The sequence below is a fragment of the Heterocephalus glaber genome, unplaced genomic scaffold (assembly GCF_053883595.1).
Source record: "Heterocephalus glaber isolate CG9 unplaced genomic scaffold, H.glaber_assembly_v1.0 deba00001447, whole genome shotgun sequence".
Lineage (NCBI taxonomy): Eukaryota > Metazoa > Chordata > Mammalia > Rodentia > Bathyergidae > Heterocephalus > Heterocephalus glaber.
This window is the reverse complement of record NW_028258299.1, coordinates 11,938,078-11,962,415: the sequence shown is the minus strand read 5'-3', so window position 1 is coordinate 11,962,415 and position 24,338 is coordinate 11,938,078. Positions and strand designations below refer to the sequence as shown.

The 24,338-nt window shown below is 44.3% G+C and overlaps 1 protein-coding gene across 2 annotated transcripts in view; it reads left to right on the top strand.

Annotated features, from left to right (window-relative positions):
• C8a (complement C8 alpha chain) overlaps window positions 1-24,338 on the top strand; it is a 53,970-nt gene that overhangs the window by 19,017 nt on the left and 10,615 nt on the right. Inside the window, exons 5-7 of one of the 2 annotated variants that reach the window (XM_004869624.4) lie at window positions 5,602-5,791; window positions 7,989-8,189; window positions 10,167-10,407. In XM_004869624.4, the coding sequence (XP_004869681.2) occupies window positions 5,602-5,791; window positions 7,989-8,189; window positions 10,167-10,407 (632 nt within the window). The remainder of the gene's footprint in view (window positions 1-5,601; window positions 5,792-7,988; window positions 8,190-10,166; window positions 10,408-24,338) is intronic. The other variant, XM_004869626.4, reaches the window with a different exon arrangement.

Sequence of the window (24,338 nt, the reverse complement as noted above, 5' to 3'; positions counted from 1 at the left end):
GCAAGGAATGACTTCCCTTCTGTCATGAGCATGGGTTCTGGGGACACACAGGGCCTGTTCTGGGGGGTTCCTCTGGGTGCACCTGTGAGCAGCTCTCACAGTCCCCAGAGGTGGCTTGCGTGGTCCTAACCATCTGTCTGTGCGGGGGACTCCTCTCCTGTCTCCCCTCCTACTCCACCATCCCCTCCTTCAGCTGATTCCATTCCCAAGGCTCCTTTGAGCAGCCACATCTTCCATGCAGCCTTCCCTGAGTTCCCCAAAGATGTCACATCCTTGACACATGTGTTCCCTCAGGTAGCCCGTCCACAGTCATGGGCTTTCTAGTGAGACACAGAGGACCTTGGACCTCTGCTTTGCCATTGCTCGCTTCTACTCCCAGGCTACAGTTGTGTTGTCTGTTGAGATTAAAGCTGATTTAATCTTGATCCTAATTTCTCCTCATCACCCACCGTCCATTCAGGCTCAGCTCCTTGAAAGCATCACTCTGCTCTTCTGAGCCTTAATAAATTTAGTTCCTTCCTTTGGAAACGTGTTCCCCCATAGCTCTAATCTGGCTAACTCATTACCTAGGTGAGGAACTAAATTATGCACACCCCGCCTTCCCTCAGTCTTGTGTTGATGCCTTAATTCCCCGAGTGACTTGATTCAGAGCTGGGAATTCTGGGGAGGTAAATAAAGTTAACTGAGGTCCTAAGGGTAGGCCTGATCCAACACGGCTGGTGTTTAAAGAAGGAGAAAGAGAAGGAAGAGAAGGAGAAGAGGAAGAGGAGGAGGAAGAGGAAGAGAAGGAAGAGGAAGAGGAGGAGGAAGAGGAAGAGGAGGAGGAAGAGGAGGAGGAGAAATCAGAGATTTCTCTTTCCACATATACATGGAAAAGGAGCCAAGTGGGGACACAGAAGCAGGTCACCAGCAGCCAACATGAGGGTACCTGAATTTTGAGCTTCCGACCATTAGAACTGTGAGAAAATACATTTCCATACTTTCAGCTGGCAATTGGTGATAGGTTGTTAAGGCAGGTGTCTGAGCACACCGTTCCTGTAGGTCTATCCCCTCTGGACAGCCTTGGCAGACAGTGCCCCGATTCTGGCTGGGCTGGCTTTGCCCCCCTCCTCTTGCTCCCAGACTCTTGCTGACCCTACTACCCAGCACGGACCCACAGGGCTGAGGACGTCCCCCCAGGTGGAGAGCTCTTTGCCATCTCTGCTGCTGCAGGTGCCAGCACAGGCCTAGCTCAGAGTGGCATTCTGGTATTGTCAGGTCCCTGCCATTGCCTCCTGATCCCTCTTTGAGAGCACAGGTCACTTCTGACTGTCCTGTCTATGTCCTGTCAGCCTGTGTCAGAGCTTATCTTACAGGCTGCTTGCTGAGCTTCAGCTACCTCAAACACATCACGGTGACCAGGTGGCTCCCTACAGATTAGGAAATGGGGGGGGGGTGCAGTTATTGTGCTGGCGCAGCCACGCTGCAGCCCATGCAGGGACGAGTGTGAACTCTTCCTGGCAGTGTTTCACTGCTCTGGGATCACAGCCCACCTACCAGATGGGACCGAAGCCTGGGAGTGCGTGTGGACACACACATCTAAAAAGATGAGCACATTGCGCTTTCTTTCACATCTCCACAACAAAATATCTCAAGCTGGGTGGCTTAAATAGCAGAAATGTACTTTTTCATAGCTCTGGGGCAAGAAGGCTAAGGTGAAGATGTCAGCAGTGGAGGTTTCCTCCGAGCCCCTCTCCTGGGTTTGTAGATGGCCAGCATCTCCCTGGTCCTCACGTGCTCTTCCCTCTGTACACGTCTGTACCCCGGTTTCATCTTCTTCCGAAGATACCATGCACGTGGATAGAGGCCCACCTGGTGACCTCATTTTAACTTAATTACTCCTTTAAGGACTCTGTCTCCAAGTACAGTCACATTCTGAAGTTATGGGGGTTAGGACTTCGACCTGTGAGTGTTGGGAGACACATTCAGCCCATCACACAGTTGAAGGGGGTTCTTGTTGATTTTAAAGTGCAAAGAACACAGGAGAAGCATGGAATGTGCAGGCATTGAGCTACGGAAGAGTCCCGCCCCCTGCCCAAAGGACCACTGGGCCAGACCCGCTCCCACCTCCCCCAGCCAGGAGCATTTCCCACACTCTTTCTGGGTGGCAGCTTTGCTCACTGGCAGTGCCCACACCGGAAGTTCCACACCGGAAGTTCCACACCGGAAGAGCCCCTGCCCCGCCTCTGGGGCTGACATCTTGATTACCCCAAGGTCTCAGAGATCTTTCTTCAGACCCTATTTTTTTCTAATTTAAACATTTCCTAGTTTCCAATTTTAACTTATTGTTAAACATTGCACGTCTGGGGTGAAAACCGAGTATTTGAACACCCTTGCCAACCTGTATCTCACCCAGTGTCCTGTCATTCCCTGCTTGGAGCTGATTCCTGACAACAGCTGGATGTAGGTATTTCCTGATTAGATTTTAAAAGTGCACTGAGAGTAGGTACTGGGTAGAAATGAATCTATATGTGTTGTACATTGCAGTAAATGTAGGTAAATTTTACATAAATGTGATCATGACATACATACTGTTGTACTTACCCTTTTCACTTAATAATATAGTTTGAAACCCCAATATTTTTTATCTTCCTTTACTCTTATTTATTTATTTATTTATTTTGAAGTTTTGAGACAGGGTCTTGTTCTGTAATTCAGGCTGACCTTGAACTCATATGTAGCCCAGGCTGGCCTCAAACTGGCAGTGATCCTCCTGTCTCAGCCTCCCAAGTGCTGGGACTAAAGGTGTTCGCAACCACACCTGGCCCTTCTATCTCTTTTTAAAAAATCTGTTCAGAGATGTTTGGTGTTTTCTGCATTTACAAACACACACACACACACACACACACACACACAACACCCACTTTTTTTCTTTTTACCTAAGACAAGGTCGAGCTGTGCTGCCTTGTCGGGTCTCAAACTCATAGTCCTCCTGAATATCTAGGGCTATACCTGTGCCACCACACCCAGTTTCTCTGTCTCCTTTTTTTCTAATCAATATAACGTTCCATAACAGGAGCCAACAAAACTGAGCAGAAGGCAAAATTCAGTCTGCTGTTTTCAGAAATAAAAATTTTATTAAAATGCTCCTTTTGCCCTCCAATGGCAGAGTTGAGCAGTTGCAACACAAATCTATGGCCTGGGTATGCACTATCTGGACCTTTATTTTTTATTTTTTAAAAAGGAATGTTTGCTGACTCTACTACACTGTAACTACAGAATAATTTATTTGACTACGATTGAAGGAGAATTAGATTCTTTCCCATTTTCCCCTTATAAGCAGTGTTACAACGAATATTTTTGTATAAATAGTTTTGTACACACATGTAATTATTTCCACATGGTAGATTTCCAAGAGGTAGAATGTCTCTGATGATAATTTTATTTAGATGGGGGCATTTGCACTGATTTTATTATTGTTTAGTGGATACAGTACAATCTTAGGGCTCATTGTTGCTTTGAGATTTTTATTTTTTGCCTGATAAAGAAGTTGTATTTATAAGCTACAGGCAGAAACATGTTCACTAAGTAGGTAGGTAGAAACTATGGCGTGTAATAAACTTAAGGAACCCAGATTTTACTGTCAAAAAAACCTTAGGGGAAAAAATTCAGCGTTGACTATGGGCAAGTTACTTAATTTTTTTGAGGTTTAATTTCTGCATTTGCAAAACTGTCAGGAAGTTGAAAGTTAATGTATGCTAAATGTCTAGTTGAGTATGTATTCAATTCATCATAGCTATTAATGCTTCACTTTCACTAATAGGAAGAAAGAGATGAGAAAGAGCGGAAAAGAAGTTAACATACATGGAATCCTTGCTGTATGTCAGGAGCTGTGTAATTATCCATTTGTCCTTGGAGGTAGTTTCTTCAGTTTATCCCTTGCTCCCTTCCTATCCCTGTGTCTTGTCACAGCCACATAAACAATCATGATGGCTACTGAGCCCCAGGCGATTGCTGAATGCCATGGGACATTGCCCTGAGCACACAGAGAAGGCCACATAGAGGAGGTGACATCTCAGGTGGATCTTCACAGTGAAATAGGACCTTGGGAGACAGAGACAGCGATAATTTTATTGTCTATAACATAAGAGACTTTGACTTTGACCTCTTGGCCAACTCTGGTATTTTTGCTCTGTTGACAGTCAGTCCGTCATAGCAAGTGGCAGAGCTGGGAATTATACAGGCACCGCCTTGACTCTTGCACTTTGCACATCTCCCATCCTGGGCTGCCTCCAGGGCCTTGGTCCTTCTGAGGATTACAGGCCTCACCTTCGTGTTGTGCATTACACCCAGCATTTCAAACTTTCTCTTTAGCAGCAGAGCCCTTTTCTGAAACAACATGAATAGTAACAATAGCAGCATGTATTCAGCACTTAGTCTGTGCTAAGCTCAGTTATGGTTCCTTGGGTTTTTAGCTCTATGGAGATGGCTGCATTACTGTTTGCTTTTTACAAATGGCTGATCTGCGATCTCTGGCACAGAGAGATGAGTTACACAGCTAGAGGTGGCAAAGCTGGGGTACTGGCTCCTGTGCTTGGACTCTTAATAACTACATGTTTTCTTCTTTTTGTTTGTTCATTAAGTTTATTGGTACATTTAAGATATACTTTATGATGAATTCATCATTGGGGATTTGTACCTGTACATGATAAATCTTGGTTTTTATTTTTTCCCATTTCCTTTCCCTCCCTTCAACCCCTCCACCCCTCCTTATATACATAAGCTTAGTTTCCATTTTTTCCTTCTTTCTTTCCTTTCATTTTTTTCTTTCACCCTCCCCAGTTCTCCTTCCCCTTTTTACATTTTCTTCCTATTTCACATTATCTATTATACATTTTGGTCTTCATTTACACTTTCAGCTTCTCATACCAGAGAAATAATTCAGTATTTATACATGTGCATCCTGTTTATTTTGCTTAAGAGTACGGCCTCAAGGTTCATCCATTTAGCTACAAATGTTTCTAGTTTATCTTTCTTTATGGCTGAGTAGTACTCCATTCTATAAAAAAACCCCACATCTTCTTTATCCACTCACCAGTTGATGGGGATTTGGACTGCTTCCAAGCTTTAGCTATTGCAAACTGTGACGCTGTAAACATGGTTGTGCATGTATCGCTGTGGTATGATGCTTTTAATTCTTTTGGGAACATACCCAGAAGGGGAATATTTGGGTCATATATTTTTCATTACATTACTCTACGATATTATGTGTTCAAAAAAAATTAAGTGTAAGTCAAAGATGGATTTTTCCCCCCAAAGATGTCTTGACAATAAAATGTGAGCTCCCTAACTTTGCTCATCTCTGAGATCCTACATACGGGCCCTGGTCCAGGTGCTGAACAGAGCCATCTGGATGGTCTGGTTGCCCAGGACAAATCCACTCAGTTCTCAGCATTGCCTGGTCTCCAGTGCACCCTTAAAGTACTTGGAGAAACCCTAGGACTTCACAGAACACAGTTTGAGAAACCACTGCTCCAACTTACGGTTACAATGACCTCTTGACACATTTGACCGCCTCTGCCTTTCCAAAGCTCTCCCCCAGTAGCTGTCTTTTCAACTTAGGTACAATATTCTGACCCAAAGAGAAGCTCAGAGCGTGTACGATGCCAGATATTACGGAGGCCAGTGTGAGACAGTGTACAACGGGGAATGGAGGGAGCTCCGTTATGACCCGGCCTGCGAGCGCCTCTACTACGGAGACGACGAGAAGTACTTCCGGAAGCCCTACAACTTCCTGAAGTACCATTTCGAAGTAAGGGAACAGAGACACTCGGGCCTCTGGAGGCCGGCAGGAGGCAGAGGCCTATCGGTGCAGATGCCTTGCTCTGGAAGCTGACTTTCCATGGAGGCTGCTGGTGGCCCCTTCACGCCTGTCCCCAGCACCTGCTCAATGTCAGGGGGTGAGAAGGAAGGTCAGGCCAGGGGAAGGTGAAACGAAACCTACCCGGCTCCATCCCAGAGTTGCAAATCCTCTGTGTGCCCGCTGTGGCTCCTTTAGACACTGTGCAAGGCCACAAGCAGCTACTTGGTGTCCCTCCCTGAGCCTACTACTTCCCTCATCTGGAAAGTGGGGTGCAGGGCTCAGAGACCTACACCCTGCTCACACTGGTCATTTTTGTGTCTTGCTTTTGGTTTATGATTTTGTTCGATGAAAGGCTTCTTCTGTTCGAAAGTGCTCACAAATTGCTGACAATCCCTCAGACTCCCATCTCTAAGACCCTGTGCTCTCTCTTGGTCTGGCAGATCAGTTCCAGACCCTGCTGAGCCCAGCCATCCCCTGGCCCTGATCCTCTGGGTGAGCTGGCCACACAGCCACCACCACTGAAGGCTTATCCTGTGTCAGACCTCCTGCTTCCACACAAATTCCCCCATTTAATTCTCCTAACAACACAGTGGGTAGATATTACCATTGTCCCACTTGATTAGTTTAAAAAGGAGGGGTAAAGGAATAAAATATCAGTCCAGAGCTGTACTGGGCTTAGTGGCAGAGATAAGATTCAATCCCCAATCAGTCTAAACCGAGGCGGATTATAGATCATATACATCATATCTATAGCAATAGCTGTCAGAACAATGGGATTTTGAATGGTTCCACATCCATGTCCCTTCCATTCCATTTCTTAAGAGAAGATTTTTGACAGAAGATAATGGCAGACCTGTGGGCTCTGTTTTAAGCAGTTTTCTTCTCCAGTCCTATGCCTCCCTCTATCCCCTGTCAGGCCAAACTGGAAGACACAAGGTCATTTTCCTAATCTCAGGGAAGACCAATGGTCTATGTGTCAGGCAAGACAGACTAGAAACTAAAAAAAAAAAAAAAAAAAAAAAAAATATATATATATATATATATATATATATATATATAATGAAGAACAAAAAAGAAGATAGATAAATAGGAAGTAGAGAGAAATTCAAATAAGTCCCCAAATTACCTATTCCATTATTTCAAAAATATTTTAATATATATGCTAATTTGTTTCATTTATATGACTAGCTTCTCTTACTTCATTGAAAAGAAAGTTTTGTGTTATTATCTGTTTCTTCTTTGTAAAAGACAATCTTTCTTGTCCATGTCTTGTACTCTGAGTAACTACTTTGAAGATAGTGAGACACAGTGTAGTAACTTGTTATTCTCTTATTATTTTGTTATGAAATTTTAGGGTTTTTTTCATAAAATAAACAAAAGGACAGACTCAGCTATGGTGTGGGCACAAAGGATTCTCAAGTCCCAGTGGCCTGAAGCTTGCTAGTGCTACCTGTACATCCTCAGGGGGAAAGGAAAGCGAATCACAGGCACTGAGGGACTTGTTTAACACAGGCTCTTGGGAGTTTGGAGCCAAGGACTCAATGACTCACACACTCTGGCCTCCAGAGTCAGAGACCACACCTCAGATCTGAAGTCAGCAGAGAGATGCAAGCCATTTTGTGCCTGGCCTGGAATAACTGAACATTGTGGGCAGCTCTGAAGCACACACCCCTGCTTAGGTCAGTGGTGGTGAACCTATGGTGTACGTGCCACAGCTGGCTGGCTGCTGTCATTGAAAGCTCTGAAAGGTTCGCCATCCCTGGCTCTGGGGATCATAATCTGCCAGCTCTCTTGCCCCTTTCGTCCCAGGCTGGGCCTGCTCATGGCTCACTGTCCCTCACATTGCAGAGGTGAGCACCCCTTCCCAGGAAGGATAACCCAGCCAGAAAGAACCACACTTGGACCAACATAGCATTTTATCAGAATAGATATCTATTTTAGATGTACCACTAAATACCAACTAACATTGCTGTGTTTTATGCATTTTAGTGAATATCAATCTGATACCTGGATTAGCCTTTTTCAAAGAATTTCTTATCATAATCTGAAACTTTAGATATTTTAGGAAGTAAAGATTTAAATGCTAAGTATAAAATGAAAAATAGCTCTATATGTACAAAGCTAATGTTGATTTGTATCTTTTCAGGCCTTGGCAGATTCTGGAATGACCTCAGAGATGTATGATGATGCAAATGACCTTCTTTCTAAAGTGAAAAATGACAAATTTCAGTCAAATGGAATAACCATCGGCATAGGCCCGACAAAAGGTTCTTTCAGTGCAAATGTGGGTGTGTCCTGGTCAGGAGAGTCTTCGTTCTTGAATAAGTTAAGCAAGTATAATGAGAAGGTATTAAAACATAATGTCTGTGTCTCACACTACTCCATAATCTACACTGAACATGTATTACCTTAATTGCATTAAAAAGTACAGTAGTAATTGAACCTTAATTTGCTTGCATAATTGGAAATGTCTGATCAGTGGTAATCATGTTTGTTTTTCTTATTACACTTTTGCATACAGAATCATCACAAAGAAAATGAAATTGTATGATACGGCTCTCACCACTTCACCCCTCACCCCATGCTTTTTCATGGTTACCCGGAGTTTATAGAAAAGGTATAGAGTGGTGCTGTGTGAAAGAAAAACAGCTGGACCCTCTCAGTTTTTCTCTTGGAAGATTTCTAATGAAAGTCTTCTTGTTTTTCAAAATAGATAAGAGGCCTGGCATTCTCAATAAATCTTTCATTTATCCATCAGACATTCACCACTAAGTGCCTGTTATTCAGAGGGGGTCAAAAAATGCTTCTTTGGAAAACACACCATCTAAGCTGAGACCTAAGGACTAGTACAGGATATCCAGACAAAGGGAGATGGAAGCTGACAGCAGGGTGTAGCAGTCAGCTTTCTATAGCTGTAATGAAATGCCTGAGATAATTAACTTAGAGGAGAAAAGGTTTATTTAGCTCACAGCTCTGGTGCTTCCAATCCAAGCATGGGTGTTGCTGGTGGGTTGGCCCTGGTGGGGGTGCTGGGTGTCAATGGCAGGGAGCAAGTGGTGGAGTGAACTGCTTACATTGTGAGCCAGGATGGGAAGAGCAAACGAGAAAGGAATCAGGGTTCCATAGTCCCATTTGAGTATTTGCCCTTGGTAACTAAGGACCTTCCATCAGCCCCACCTGCTAAAGGTCTCACCACTCCCAAGCTTAGCCAGCCTGGGGACCAGCCCTTTTTCTCACATAAACCTTTGAGATCATTCAACACAGAAACTATGATGATGTGTTAGGAAAGGGAATTGTGACTCACACAGGCTTGGAGATGAGAGAAAGTTCTCCAGCCAGCTGAAGCACAGGATGAGGGAGGAAAGCAGGGGGTGATGAATATGGAGAGGTAGTCAGGGGCCAGAGAAATGTTTATTGAATTCTTTAGAAATTCACCCAAATGCCTCAACGTTGCTAATACCAGGAGTGGATCTAGCTGGGATTCAAAAATCATCTTGGATGATGAGAATGCAGTTAAAAAATAACTTACTCAACAATTAAGAATTCTAGAACTTTGTACAAATTAGCTATTGGCCTGAAGTCTGGCTGTAGCTGCTCCATAGACCATATTTAGATGGACTTTTTTCTAAGAGTTGGTGGTCTTTTCAATCTTTTGCTGTCATTGTGAACCAAGGTTTATAGTAGAAATTCCCATAGATGAGCTTATTTTTCTGAAACCATCCAACATCGTTCTGGTGCTTTCTTTTTAGATGAGTATCCTACTTTTATTACTTCATTGAGCAAGATCACCCCTGGAATGCAAGCTCTGTGAGGGCAGGGGCCTAGGTTGATTACGATTATGTCTTCTGCACCCAGCAAAGACCATGCAACCATAAGCACCATAGATATGTGCTCAACATATTAAATTAAATGACGTTTCATCATGTCATCAAGGGCATTCTACGCATATTGGTAATGGATACATAATATTTACATAGGAGACTGCAGAGTGCCATGCTTTGATTAGAGCTGAGGGAGCTGTGGAGGTGAGAATGGATTGGGGACAGAATAGAGGCAAGCAGCAAAGAAGCCACCATCGGACTAACCAGGCAGGAGTGGAAGAGAACCTGACCTGTGCTGGCACAATGGGAACAGCGACAGAGGCTTAGGAGAAGAATTCAGGCACTCACTGGTGTCCAATGCATGCTTGTAAAGTCTAATAATACTTTATGGATTTGTGTTCCCGTGTTCTCCTCAACTAGTAAATACTTTTCATTGTCTCACATGTTAAAATGTGTGGTGTCCTGATTCTCTTGCCTTTCTCAATGGTGGTCATCCGTGGCAGAGATACGGCTTCATGAGAATTTTCACCAAGGTGCAGACCGCCCACTTTAAGATGAGGAGGCACAAGATTATGCTGGATGAGGGGATGTTGCAGTCGCTGATGGAGCTTCCAGAGCAGTATGATTACGGCATGTACTCCAAGTTCATTGATGACTATGGCACACATTACATCACGTCTGGATCCATGGGTGGCACCTATGAATACATCCTGGTGCTTGACAAAGCAAAAATGGAATCTCTTGGTAAGTGGAGCAGAATCTGCTTGCACAATGTGGCCAACACACAAGTCGGGGTGAGCTTTACTGTTGGCTTAGCCCTGACTCTGAGACCTGGGCTGTCTCCTTGAGTTTCCATGACAACCCTGTAAGGTAACATGAGTGTCATTATTTCCAGAGAAGTGAGATCCATTGGAATGACTTGCTGGTAAGCATAACAGACAGGATTTGAACTCAGACTTGTCTAGTGCCCTCTCATAGTATGTGTTCCTACTACCTCACAGTTACCTTGTTAACAATAAAGAATTTTGGAGATTTTGTTATTTAAAATGTGAAAGCTTATTTTGAATGTAGGCCTTTTATTTTCTTCAGTGCTGGGGATTGAACCCAGGACCTCATGCATGTCAGGCAAGAATTCTACCACTGAACTACCCTCCCTAAATGTAGGTTCTTTGCTAATTGAATTTCTATGTAGTCAGTCAGTGAAACTAAAAACTTAGAAGCATCTCAAATTCCTCCTTCCCCTTTGCCCCGTAATCTCCAGGGCCTTTCAGCTCTTTCTCATCTGCCCTGCTTCGCTCTCTGCCCCTCCTTTAGTGATAGGCTTGATCCTATCTTTCATGCTGATTGGCTCCTAAATGCCCCTTCCAGGCCCTCTTAACAAAGGCCACCAGCCTGATCTTTTCACATCACATATCCCATAGCATCACTTCCTTGCCTAGTACATTGAATGACCAAGAAGAATGACATCAACAACCTTCATGATCTCTCTTAACCTACTAGAACAGTGGTTCTCAAAGTATGGGTCCCAACTGGCCACTTGTTAGAAAGGCAAATTCTTGGACCTCACCTCAAAGCTAACTGAATAAAAAATTCCTGGAGTGAGCCTAGAAATCTATGTTTTCATACCCTGCCAGCAATTCTGATGCTTGCTAGAGTTTTAGAGCCAGTGACCTGGTCAATGAGTGGTGGACTATGACAGAGCTACCCATACTGAAAAGCTAAGTTCAAATTTCCCATTTCAAGATTCTTCCATGAGTAGTGTACCAGCCCAGGCTGGATTCTCCTTTTCTTCAATACATTCATATGTATTCAATGTTTTTTTTTGTCTTTAAACAACAATTTTCCAAATGCTGATATTTTCTTCTCATCTATGTGAAAGCAAATATCATGTCCACCACTTTTCTATTTCTTTTGCTCTCAATACAAAGCTTAATATAGAGTAAGCATGCAAAACAAAAGAAGGAGCATTAATTTATCTTACAGGCTAGGGCTATTCATTAATTTGTCCATCTGCCTATCTATTCTTTCTACTCCTTTTTCAAATAGAAATAATTCAAGGTGCTCTATGGAGCATCCAGTATGTTTGTGCCCGGGATGTGGTGGTGGTTCCTATTCACTCGCAGCCAATATTTTCACAACTGCAGGTTGCAGTTCAATAGCAGGTCTCAAAATCGATGTGTGGATCAGGAGCAAAATTTTGAAGAAAAGCAACCCCAAAGAATAGAATAGAAAACAACTGGACTTTAGGCACTGAAGGTAAAGTATATTCCTTCAGGAAACTTTTCCAGTTAAATACAGACATGTGTACATGTACTATATCATAATACAAACTAAATAACTTACTATGGAGCATTATTTTAAAAAGCTGGAAAAAGTCTTCAGCTGGGCCTTTTTAGAATCATTGAAAATGTGAGAACAGAAAAAGAATTAATATTTGTTGAGCTCTTACTAGAGTCCAGGTGTAATTACATCTCTCTTTTCTTGCCAGCATTTGGAAGTAGAGGGAGGGTGAAGGTGAGGCTCATCAGACAGGTGAATTATTTTACCAAGAGCTGCTGAAAGCTGGCCTCACATCCCTGGCCCTGTGTTTTGCACTTGGCAGTTTTAGGGTTGCCTTTCATTTGTGCTGCAGTGTTGGGTTACTAATTAATTGTCCGGGATATCTGCAGGCCCTTCCTCTTTAAAATCTGTGAGGCAGAAATGGGCTAACAATGTGGTTAATATTCAAAAGAAGCCCACCGACAAATTGTCCCAGGGATAATTACCTCAGCTCTGTTTATAGAAAACCATATGTCGATAATAGCACAATTTGCTATTTGTGAAGAGCTGATTTTCTATAAATCCAGAAAGTTAGTGTTGTTTTCCTATAAATATGGAAATGTGTTAATCATCACCTCATCTGCTGGAGACCGCTAATAAATCAGAATGTCATTTACATATTAACCTAAAAAGAACAAAAACATCTACCTTCTTTCCCTTTGACAAATAGCATCACACACACCCTTTCTCTGTGTCTGATGTTTAGCTAGTGTTCTTTTTCACGTTCCCTTCTTTTCTTAGTATCCATCTCTCTCTCCTTTTTTCTCCGTCTTTCCTCATTGTCAGTGTTTCCTCTCTTTCTGTGTCTTTGATCTACAAGACTTTAATTTATATTCTATTAAGTGCTTATTTCCAAGGGACATCTGTGTGGTACATTCATTTCCTCAAATGGCCAGGCTTGGTATGAAATGACTTAAGCGAACATAGCAGTCTATGCTGGGGGAATCTTTTGTCCTTGGGTTGCCTCAGATCCTCTCTGGATCTTTCCCGTAGGGTCTACAAAGGTATTTTCTTTGAATGTGTCCTTTAGATCAAATGTTGCTTCCCCATGCATCAAAAAGTCAAGGGGAGCCTTGGATGTTGGGGAGGTGATGTTTGACTTCAATGAGATCTGAAAACCTCTTCAAGGACTGCACCTGACAGCTTTCTACCTTCTGCAGGAACCAGTATGGCTTTGGGCTTGAATTTTCTGAATCTGGGTATCTTTTTCTCCTTCTTTCCTTCATTGGAGTTCTCATCCTTTGTATTTGTGTCAGAGTAGGACAAAGAGAATAGTGTGTTTTCTGTTCTGGCTTCTCTAGAATCCAGCCCAGTTACAGAACTGACAATTTACCTTCGGCAGATCAAGTACTTCAGTGACACGCTGGTGTATTTTGTGATTTCTTCCTCCTTTGCAGTGCTGCCCTTTCATCCCCTGCCTTACTTACCTGCCAAACTTCAGCTCACCTTTTGGAATCCTCTGAGGCAGGGGTGGCGAAACTGTGGCACACGTGCCATAGCCAGCCGTCTGTTATCACTGAAAGCTTTAAACATTTGCCCTCACTGCTCTAAGGGTATTGCTGCTTCTGTGATGCCTGCCCTGACCTTCCCCTACATGTTCCCCATATTTTGTTTATAACTTCAGTCATGCAACCGCGTTCATTGAGTTTCCATCCTGTGTCAGCTAACAAAACGAGTATGGTCCCTGCCTTTGTGATGCTCATAATCCTGTGGAGGAAACAAAATTAATAGCTCCAAATTCTTTTTTTCTTGCTTCCTATCAATGAGATCTGCCTGCTTGACACCTGAAATATACGTGGACATCTCTTTCCCCCTCTCTGTTGCCATCTCACCAGCCCAAACCAACAAGATCTCTCATCTGGATACTGCAGGAAAATGATGAGCTTTTCATTTGTTCCTTTTTCATATTTCCTCTTTTTTGGTTGTCCTCATTGCTCCTTCAGCACTAGGACATACCTAGCTTATTTAGCCTGTGCTCTTTGTATTGGCTATTTCTGTCCCCCTATCTGGGCTGCCCCAGCTCTGAGGTTGGCATAGTAGTAATCTTATTATCCAGATTTTGGAACAAAGAGCAGATTCTGTCACCTCCAGGCAGCTGCAGCATGTCCTTCTCACCTCAAACCCTGTGTTCCCCAGAATTCTAACAAAATTTTTTTTTTGTGGTACTGGTGGTTGACCCTAGGTATTAAAGGCATCTGGCCAAGGTCTGTGGAGTTAAGAAATTTGCTGGTGACCCAGTAGCAAAGAGTCTGACCTTCACAGTCAGACACAGCTGGGTACAAATCTTCATTTCTACTACTTAGTAACTGTACGATCCTGATTAAGGTAGTTAGTGTCTCTTAACCTCAGCTTCTTTAAGACCCAAACAGGAATGGTAACAAAGGTTTGTTTGAGAACAACTCCAAGTACATGAAAAGTGTTTATTTTACTTTTAATTTTAATTTTTTTTGGTACCGGGGATCAAACTCAAGATGTCCTGCTTGCAAGGCAGGCGCTGTGCCACTGAGCTCAATCAATGGCCCACATGAAAAGTTTTTAATAGATGTATTTCCCTTTGATGCAGGATATTAACATAGCATAGCAGTTAAAAGTGGGGCCCTGCCACTTTCTAACTGTGTGATCACAGGCAAAAAAATGTAATCATTTTAAGCTTCCATTTCTCATCTGTTAGTTGGATATTTACCATTTATATCACAGAGTGCTTGTGAGAAATAAGTGAATATATCCACAGATAATGTTTAGTACATTGTCCAGATTTTGAAAAGCAATAAATTTCAGTTGTGGAAGAAGGTTTGAATCAATCGCTTGATTCAAGTTCCGTCTCCATCATCTACCATTCTTGTGAGCCATAGGCAAATCAGGTACCCTCTGCGTGTCTCAGTTTCCTCTTCTTCTTCTAAATGAGATAATGACAGTACCTACCTCATACAGGTGTTATGGATACGAAGTGAAACAATCTATGTGACCATGTAGTCCAGTACCTGACATAGAGTAAAAGGTCAAAATGTTACTTATTATCACTGTACTATGTTACTGTTTGTCTTTGTCTCTTTTCTATCCCTATATCAGAATACCTGAGACTAGAACAGAGATTTATTTTGGCTCATGGTTCTGAAGGTTGGAGAGTCCAAGAATAAGGCACAGACATCTTCTCAGTCTCTGGGGAGGGCTTTGGGCTCGATCATAACTTGGCAGAAAAGCAGAAAGCCAAGTGGGTGCATGAGCAAGACACAGAGCACTTCCTAACAACCAGCTCTAGTGAGAATGAACCCCTTCCCACAAGAAAGAAATGAATCCCTCTTCATGACCTAATCACTTCCCAATGCTCCCCCACCTCTCAACACCATGTGGAATTAAATTTAAACATGCCTTTTAGAGGGAGCAAACCACATTCAAACCCTACCACTTTACTATTACCACATGTTTCTCATCCCCGACTTGCCCATTTTTAACTCTGTAGTCTGAAATGTTTTCACTCCTGTGAAGTGGGGGTAATAGAAGACCTCTCTCCCAGGATTCTGCAACCATTCAGCTCCAAGACATTGTTCAGATGGAAGGGAAATCATTATCATTATATTCTGCCCGCAGTGGCCACTGCTTTTGCTGTGGACTTAGAGCCTCAGCCATCATGCTTCCTCCTCCACCTGCCCATTTTTTGGATCAAGATCATTCATTTCTGTCTCTAATGCTTCATCCAGTTTTGGAGGAACCAATATTCCCATTTATCAAGGTCACTTTGAATTCTCATCACTATCTTTCAAAGTGTTAACAACTCTGTCCAAATCAGAGCCTGCTTTCCATCATCCCTGGCCCTGATGGATGCCAGACAACAGTGACCCTGGAAGGACCCTTCCAGCAAGAGTGTTGCACATCCAACCCTCACTGATCATCCCTCACCATCTGAATCCTTGAACCAGCTTGTCACTGCTGACACACCATAGGGAAAAATCACAGGGACAGAATTAAACACACCCCCCTCTCGATTATCACTCTATCTCCTCTTCCTTTATTCAGCCCTACCTTTCTTTTTCCATTCATTCCTTTAGCTGGCTGTTCAACAAACATTAAGCACGCTTAACAGGGGAAGCACCATCTAGATACCAACATTATTAATACATGGGCCCTCATCAGAGGGTTCGTAGAAGGTAACAGGGTTTTGCTTTGATATTACCATCTGATTATAGTCGGAAAAGATTTGTTTCATGGAGAGCCACATTGATTATCACCCAAAGTGAACTAACAATCTATTTTTTTATTCTCTGTACTTAGAATCAACCAAAGTATTTGGTTTTAATAAAATATATTCATGTATAATAACTCCTAATATTTGTAAAGCAAATATATATTCACATGTGGCATTCAAAAATGTGGTATTCATTAAAGCATTCAGAGAAAATGTATTATAATTTTCTCTGATTTTACACAGAAAAAGTTGAGGTCAAAGAGCTTAGCCAAGCAGCTCAGTGTGACTCAGTGTTGAACCAATGTCTTCTGATTCAGGTTTTGTGTCCTTTTCCCATACATTCTGTCATGCATTCTGATGCCGTATACCAGAGTCTTAGTTCAGCAGTGTAGTAAGACAGTTAACAATCACTGAGCATTTGCTAGGTTGTGGGGACTGGATTAAGCACTTCAAATACATGATCTCACTTGATCAGGAGACATTTGTGAAATGGATACGGCAGTTTCCAATTTGCAAAGAACTAAGGTTTAGCAATATTCAACAATGTGCCCAAGGTCACCCAGCTATATCAGTAGAGTCAGGGGTCAAATTTGGAAATCTTTCATCTTAACCAACATGCTCTAATGTCTCCAGCATGTCATAACCTAGAGGTTTTCTAACCACAGGCCACAATTCATTAGTAGATTGTCAAAGAAATTTAGTAGGTCCTATCTAGCGTTTAATAATGTTTAATCAAACATAACACAATAAGATGGAAAATATCAGAGTGCATCAATCAAAGCACAGTTAAGCACTGAAACTTCCTTTAGCTAAACTTCCTTTAGCAAGCTGGATAATGATGTAAAACATATTACTTACTTTTGGGGGTGGTCAAGGGTTTCAAAAACACTCTTAACTCAGTGTGGTCCACTGACAGCAGACATATATTTAATCACTTTACATAAAGGAAAAATGACCAATAGCCATTAGAGTGGCATTGGGGAAGTTCATGACTTGGGATTCTCTAGAGAAACAGAATCAGTGGTGTCTCTGTAGATTTGCGAACATTTATATAAAACTGTTCAATCATATATATTACAATTAAAAGGCCTTACTTCTAAGACACTGGCTATCACAATTATGGAATCTTGTTAGATATCAAAGATCTTCCTTCAGCTGGAAACCCAGGACAGCTACTTAGCAGTAAATATGAACTGAGCCCCCATGATTTCTGGGAAGCTAGGCTGAAGCACACAGACCCCTGCCTAGAGAACTTTACAGTTAGTTGGGGGCTAAGGAGACACAGTGCTTGGAGAGAAAATGATAGAATACAAGCCAGAGCAGGAAGAAGCCCCATCTTTTCTGTCCCTCCTGTTTTCAAGGCTCCAAAGACATTCAAGCCTTCTTTTCCAAAATAGTAGAAATCAGTGCTTTCCTGGTGGAGAGGGAGTGGGGCTTTCTCAGTGGGGTGGGTGGGGGTGTTTTATGGAAGTGGATAAAGCAGCAAGTGGGGCAGGGTGAGTAACAGGAGGCGAGCATCCAGGTTCACTCAAGTCTGGGCTCTGTTGAGGAGGCTTGTCCCTGGGCCAGTACAGAAATGAGCATAGTCCTGCAGCTAGGTCACACCAGGAAAGGAGTCCGAGGGCAGCCAGCTGCAAGAGCCAGGCAAGGACAATGCTGAACACAGGGGCACCCCTGCTGCTGGGAAAAGTGGCCTGCATCCAAGTGGACATGCTCTGGCCATGCTCAGACTTCCAGCCACAGGGCTAGCTACACCCTACTGGGTACCTCGCTGGCCCCTGAGCAAACCATTCACACTTTCTTTTAGGTATGCAGTGCCTCTTCCCACTCTCAGTGCCCACTTCTCCTGACTCGTGTTGACATATCCCAGGTCTCTGCCTAGCCTGGGTAGGATTCTAAGCAGCCATCTTGACACCCCGGTTCTGAGGTGGGAGCCTGTTGTAGTGCACCAGTGTACTCGGGCCTCAGCTGTCTGTGTCACATGATTGGAACTGCCAGTTGTTGGTGCACATCCTGTTAACTGTGCACCTGCAGGGTCTCAGCCAGAGGTGGAGGCTGGCCCACAGCAGGGACCTGGCCTCTTTTCAGCTGCAGTGGGACAGAATCCAAGCTGTACATGCTGTCCATGTTCTCTCGAGCTCTGCCTTACATTCTGAAGAGTCAGGGGTGGCCTCTTAAAAGGTCTGGGTTGAAATGGACAAAGAGGGGCGAGGCGCACAGAAACCTGGACTGTGAAGTCCCCTATTTTTGTGGCTCAGCCATGGGGGATGGCCCAGCAAGCCTTTCACTGTGCCCACTAACCAACCAGTCACCCCGAACAGAGAGTCACTGGATTCTAACAAGCTCCAGACTTTATCCCCAGTTACCATGACAACCAGGCTTCCCAGTGATGGATGGTATTGATTGACTGACAGGCTCCTGGTGTCTTGGCTTGGCCCCATTCCCCTTAAGTCATCTGCATACACATGAAACTGGGAGACACTTGGTACCATCCTTCTGGCTTTGCCCTGATTTTGAATTTCCACCTCTAATATCACTGAAAATAGCTTCCTACATAAAGGAGAAAAGCTGAGAGAGAGTCAGAAATCTTCCCAGAGCCACCCTTATGCTTTCTCCCCCAGAAACCATATAATGTGGAGAGAGAACAGGGCCTTTGGACACAGATCTTAGTCCTATTCTGTTTGCTTATTTACCTCCAGTGTAATTTTGGGCAAGGGACTTAAATTAAGTTTAAATTACCTTGATTTATTCCTCTCTAAAATGAGAATAGCCGTTCCTGTTGTGGAGCAATGTGTGAATAGTAAGTGGAATAACATACGAAATCCCTCTCCAGCTTCTGTAGGTACTTATCCAACCTGAGTGGTGTCTCCATTCCCTTCACTCCCCTATGGCTTCACAGATTACACGGCACAAATGTTGATTAAGGAAACTCCTTCTGACAAACTCCTTTGCCTTCGTCATTCTCGAACCTTCCAGATCAGAACAGGAGCAGAGAGCCCAAGAGCAGCCTGCAGCTGTCTGCTGACGGACATGACAGCAGCACTTGACCATTATTGCTAGGTGAGGCTTTGTGCACTCGGCAAGGCCTAGGTTGATGCCTTTGACTCTCTGAACAATCCTAGGAGGTGCTAGCTGTTAAAGTCCTTATCTTACATGTGGGAAACTCAAGAACGGTGAGGTAGAGTTCTGGCCTAGGCAGTCTCTGTTTCCAAGGCTGGCCTTTAGTTTGCTGCCTCTTATCATGGCTAAAACCACCTAGAAAAACTGGAGCCCCTGTGAGCAAGCCCTGATCCGAGACAAGGAAGATCAGGGACTGCAAGTGGGCGGGCTTTCTCTGAGCCTCTTTGCCTGATGAGGTCGTCAGGGAAGGAGGGGCCTGGCTTGGCTCCCTCTGGCACCACCTCCTACGGTGGCCTGTGGTCAGGGCCTCTCCTCAGACACCCTGAGACGGCGCATCCCCTGAGCTGGGTGTATCGCATCTTGTTTCAAATCCCTGATTCTTGGGCTTGTTAGTCATGGGATTTGGGACAAGGTAACAATGGTAGCTAAGATTTGTTGAACACCTAGTTGTGCCAAAACTACCTTTAGGGATTCTCTTATGAGAAGTATTATCATTCCCATCTTTAAAGATTGGGAAAATGAGGCACAAAGTTAATCGTTTAAGTCACACTATTAGCAAATGGTAGAATTTGGTCTCCAGGGTTCACACTGTGAACTACCACAATTTCTGCCTTTTTCAGGAAGCTTATGATAGGGGCAAATCCTCCTTGCCTAGAAGATGGTTAGAATCATAGAATGAGTCAAGGAGATAAAGTAGATAAAAGTGCCTTATAAAATGTCAACTGTTGTTTTTCTGTACTGGGGAATGAACTGAGGGTCTTGAGGGTTTTCACACTGAGCTCCAACCTCAGCCCCTTTTTCATTGTTTATCTTGAGACAGGGTCTTGCTATGTTGCCCAGGCTGGGTTCAAACCTGTGATCCTCCTGCCTCAGCCTCCCTCAGATTGCTGGGATTAGAGTGGGCACCACCACACCCAGCTAAAATATCAACTCTTACTCAAGCACAGCTCTTAATCAAGATTGCTCATAAAGCTGTGATTTGTCTCTTCAGCAAAGGAAGATCTGTGACTCCCAAAAGATTTTAGACCTATTGTCTAAGCAGGTTGGCATCAGCCAGTCTCTGAGAACTCTTGGGGCTGGGCACCTGCCAGGGGTTCTGCTGACCCTTGCAAAGGCAAGAGGTGAATCAGAGGCTTGCAGTTTCATATGAAGAACAGGGCAACAAGTTAAAAGTCATGACTAAGTACGTATTAAGTACAATGCTGGAGGGAAGCATGGTGGTATTGCGGGGACTCAGTGAGAAGAGGCTGTCAGGAGCTCGGTAGATAAACCCAATGACTTTCCAGCCAGGAAGAACAGCATGTGCTGAGGCACAGAGGGACTCCCACCATTCTGGGGCCCTTGGGAGGAACCATTAGTTTTCATGGATACATGGAGCCTTGAAGGGCCGGATGAGTTAGCCTGTGCCTCCCAGCCAGCCCAGGAAACCGACTGACTGTCTTTCCCAGTGTGACACAAGACATGGACCATATCATTCGCTTTGCCTTTTAGGCTGTCTTTGGAGGAAACTAACACAGCGAAGAAGCAGCAGATAGATCATAGCAACCTGAATACTATTTGTTGCAGAAAGATAAATAATGCGTGACACCTGCTGTTTTCCACCTGATGCTTTTAATGAGGGGTCTCAGAGACTTTCTGTGTTCTGTACCCTAGAAGTCGAGCTGCCTGGTCTGCCTCAGAGCCACACAGAGAAGGAGAGCAGCCTTGTGGAGGAGGGGGAAGTGGGAAGGGGGGCTCTCCCTTCTGTCCCATCTCAAAGACCAAGAGGGAAACAAGCAAAGGTGGCTGGAGACATGTCCTTTGGTCTTCTGGACTGCCAAACAGGCACAGGAGCAGCTATTTTGGGGGCCAGAGTAGGGTGGGAAGAAACTCAGGGCCCCCAAGCCACCCCGCACTGCCTTGGGATGGTGACTATTCACAACCCCCTTGCTGACCTTCCTGAGCACAGCCTCCTGTAGGAAGGAGGCCTCCCTTGGCCTGAGCCCCGGTCAGAGTCCTCTCCCAGCACAGTTGCCTGTGTACACGCCCACTTCCCACCCATGACTCTAAACTCATTGGCTCTCCCTAGCCCCCCCCCCCCTTTTATTTCCAGGATGCCTTGTGCACAGCAAAAATATCATTAAAGTTGCCTCAGACATTCCCAAAGTGGCCTGGTGCGTTGTTACAATTTCAGAATCTCAGCATTAGAGGATACCGTAAAGGACCACTGATCTTCGTCACTCTTTAAACCTTTCTACTGCACCCATCAGGTAGGCAGCCAGCCCCTGCTTGGTCCCCTCCAGTGATGGGGAGCTCACTGTCTTCTGAGACAAGGCCTTTCTTTTTTTTGGGACCAGGGATTAAACTCAGGTCCTTCTGCTTGCGAGGCAGGCGGCGGAACCACTGAGCTAAATCCCTGGCCCAACAAGTCCTTCTTAAAGAGAAGATCAACTTTCTCAGTCCCTTCAAACATTCCCCAAAAATGTGGTGTTGAATTTCTTCATTCTCAGGCTGACTCTTCACTTAGAACTCCCTGCCTTTTTTATTTTATATTTTTGTTGTAAGAGCGCTTAACAAGACATCTGCTCCCTTCACAGAATGGTAAGTATACAGTGTGGTATCTCTACAGGGACGATGTCACAGGGGTCTCTAGAACTCATTCATCTTGCATAATTGAGATTTTATGTCTATTGATTAGCAGCTCCCAGCCTCCAGCCCCAGGCCACCATTAAGCGCCCTTTAAATCTATGACTTTGACCACGTTAGGTTCTTCGCAAGTAGAATCACGTGGGCTTTGTCCTTCTGGGCCTGGCTTACTTTTTTTTTTTTTTTTTTTTTTTGATACCAGGGATTGAACCCGGGTCCTTCCATTTTCAAGGCAGGCAGCGGAACCACCGAGCTAAATCCTGGCCCATGGCCTGGCTTATTTTGCTAAGCATCATATCCTTCTACTTTGGTTACACTGCCACATATCACAGGCCTTCCTTCTTTGTAAAGGCTCAGGGATGCTCACTGAGGGCAGTCTTGTTTTCTTACTTCCTGTAGAAACTGTGGCTCCCAGAAGTTTACACAGGCTCTGGGTTCCTAACAGTGGAGAGGAGTGGGAGAGGACCCTTCCTTTATTTTACCAATTATAATTTTACGTGGCTTCCTCGTCCTCCTGAGCTGAGAGCCATCTAAAGCTCCAATGCCTCATCCCTGGTTGTTCTGCCGAGCGCCATCCAGTCTTCACCTCCTCACCGTGCTCTCGAATCTGGTGTTTTGTCCTCAGGCTAGAATATTGCAGCCTTCTCAGCTGAGTCTCATTTTGCTTTGCATGGTCTGTGCATCTGTCCAGTGTCCCAAGAGCTTTTTGGATCCTGACTGTTTGCTTGAATTATCCTTGGCTTTTCCTGCTCCTTATTCGGTAGGGATGTGGTGAGCCTGACTGCTGCATCCATGTGCAGGCTGTCACTGAGACCTGCTAGATGCCACCGCCGCCAGCCATGCCACCAGAGGTTCTCGTAGGGCCATAGCACTCAGCATCTGGTCCCGGATTCATTACACAGCGATCACCTGACATACTTGTTTAAAAATCAGAATTGAAGGGATGGAGCCCAGGAATCTGTACTTCTAATCACCTTCCAGCTGAACTGAGTGGATAGTCAGGTTCGGGAATAATCAGAGTTCAAGAAGTTCCAAAGTTCGGAGATAACAACTGTGGAGCCTAGCCTGATGGGACGGGTGTGGAGCAATGGTTTACAGGTATGGTCCATCTACACAGCTTCTGTAGGTATGGGCCATCTACCCAGGCCTGCACAAGTTCTACGTGGTGGCTTCCTCTACATCTCTCTTACTCTGTTTTCATCTTACTCTGGTTTTGAAAACTCTGTTTTGAAAATCCAGGGTTCCAGCTCCTAGATTTTGATACAGGGTTGACCTTCTCTGCCCCCAATGCCAGCTTGTTGTTCTTGGTTTCCCATGGGCTCTCTGTAGAAAGCTCTGATTTTGGCTTCTCCTGCATCTTCTGATGAGAGATTCCTCTTCTAGCCCTGGCATAGTGAAACAAGCAGCTCTCGGGATACATATTAATCTTTAGTTGGTACATTGCCGCAAACCTGCTAGCTTATTCAGATTCATGTGTTCACATTGGTTTATTCCCACCATGCCTGTGCTTCCCAACACACAACTGGTGCTGTGTGCCAGTGACAGCACCCAATAGGCACTGCCTACCTGTTTCTCTCTGACAGCAGAATTCTTTAGTCTGATGCAATAACTGGGATTACTGAAAATACTGCAGGCTTCTGAGCAAGACAGAGGCAAAGGAATGGGAGTCTCAGGTGTATGACCTTAGGCAAGATAATTAACCTTTCGGAATCTCAAGCATCTCCACTGTAAATGAGAAGCGAAGGCTCGCTGTCTGAAAGCATGGTGGCTCTCACATTCTATGATTCTGTAGGAGTCACAGACCTCCCCTTACAGGCTGGGACCCTGTTTGGGGATCCTCAGAAGGCAATTCTTTGCAGTGAAGTCTCCCAGCTCCAATCAGCCTGGAACCCTCCTCTGCTGGCAGCCTGTGGTGGACTGTGGGTGGATCTTGCAGGAGCATAACTACCCTGCTGGCATCCTTCAGCTCCCATGAATCAGCCAGGCCTGTGACTTTAACTCTACCACTCACCTAAGCAATCACTCTTGCTTCTGCCTGTGAATTCTTTTCAGCCACTTTGGTTTATCACTGTTGAAGCATTTTTAATCAAAACAATTAAATATGCTAAATCTTCTTCAATTAGTTATGCATTAAAAATTAAAAGTGCTTGAGTGGAAATGGCTGGTACTCAGAGTGCCACTTCCCCGAGGCATCGCCAGCTTGGGAGGGATCTGGAAACACATTCACAGAGCCACAGAGGGTGCATCTGAAATGAGGACAACCCCTTCTCTCCATACATGAGGGAAACTGAGGCCCAGTGGTATCATGGCTCTTTTCCAATCTCATAGAGAGAAACAGTGACTAGATTTGAAGTTCTAAGATTCCTTCTATCAAAAACTCTTATCAAAGGGCTTGTGGCAATTATTTATTCCCTCTTTTTCCCATTTG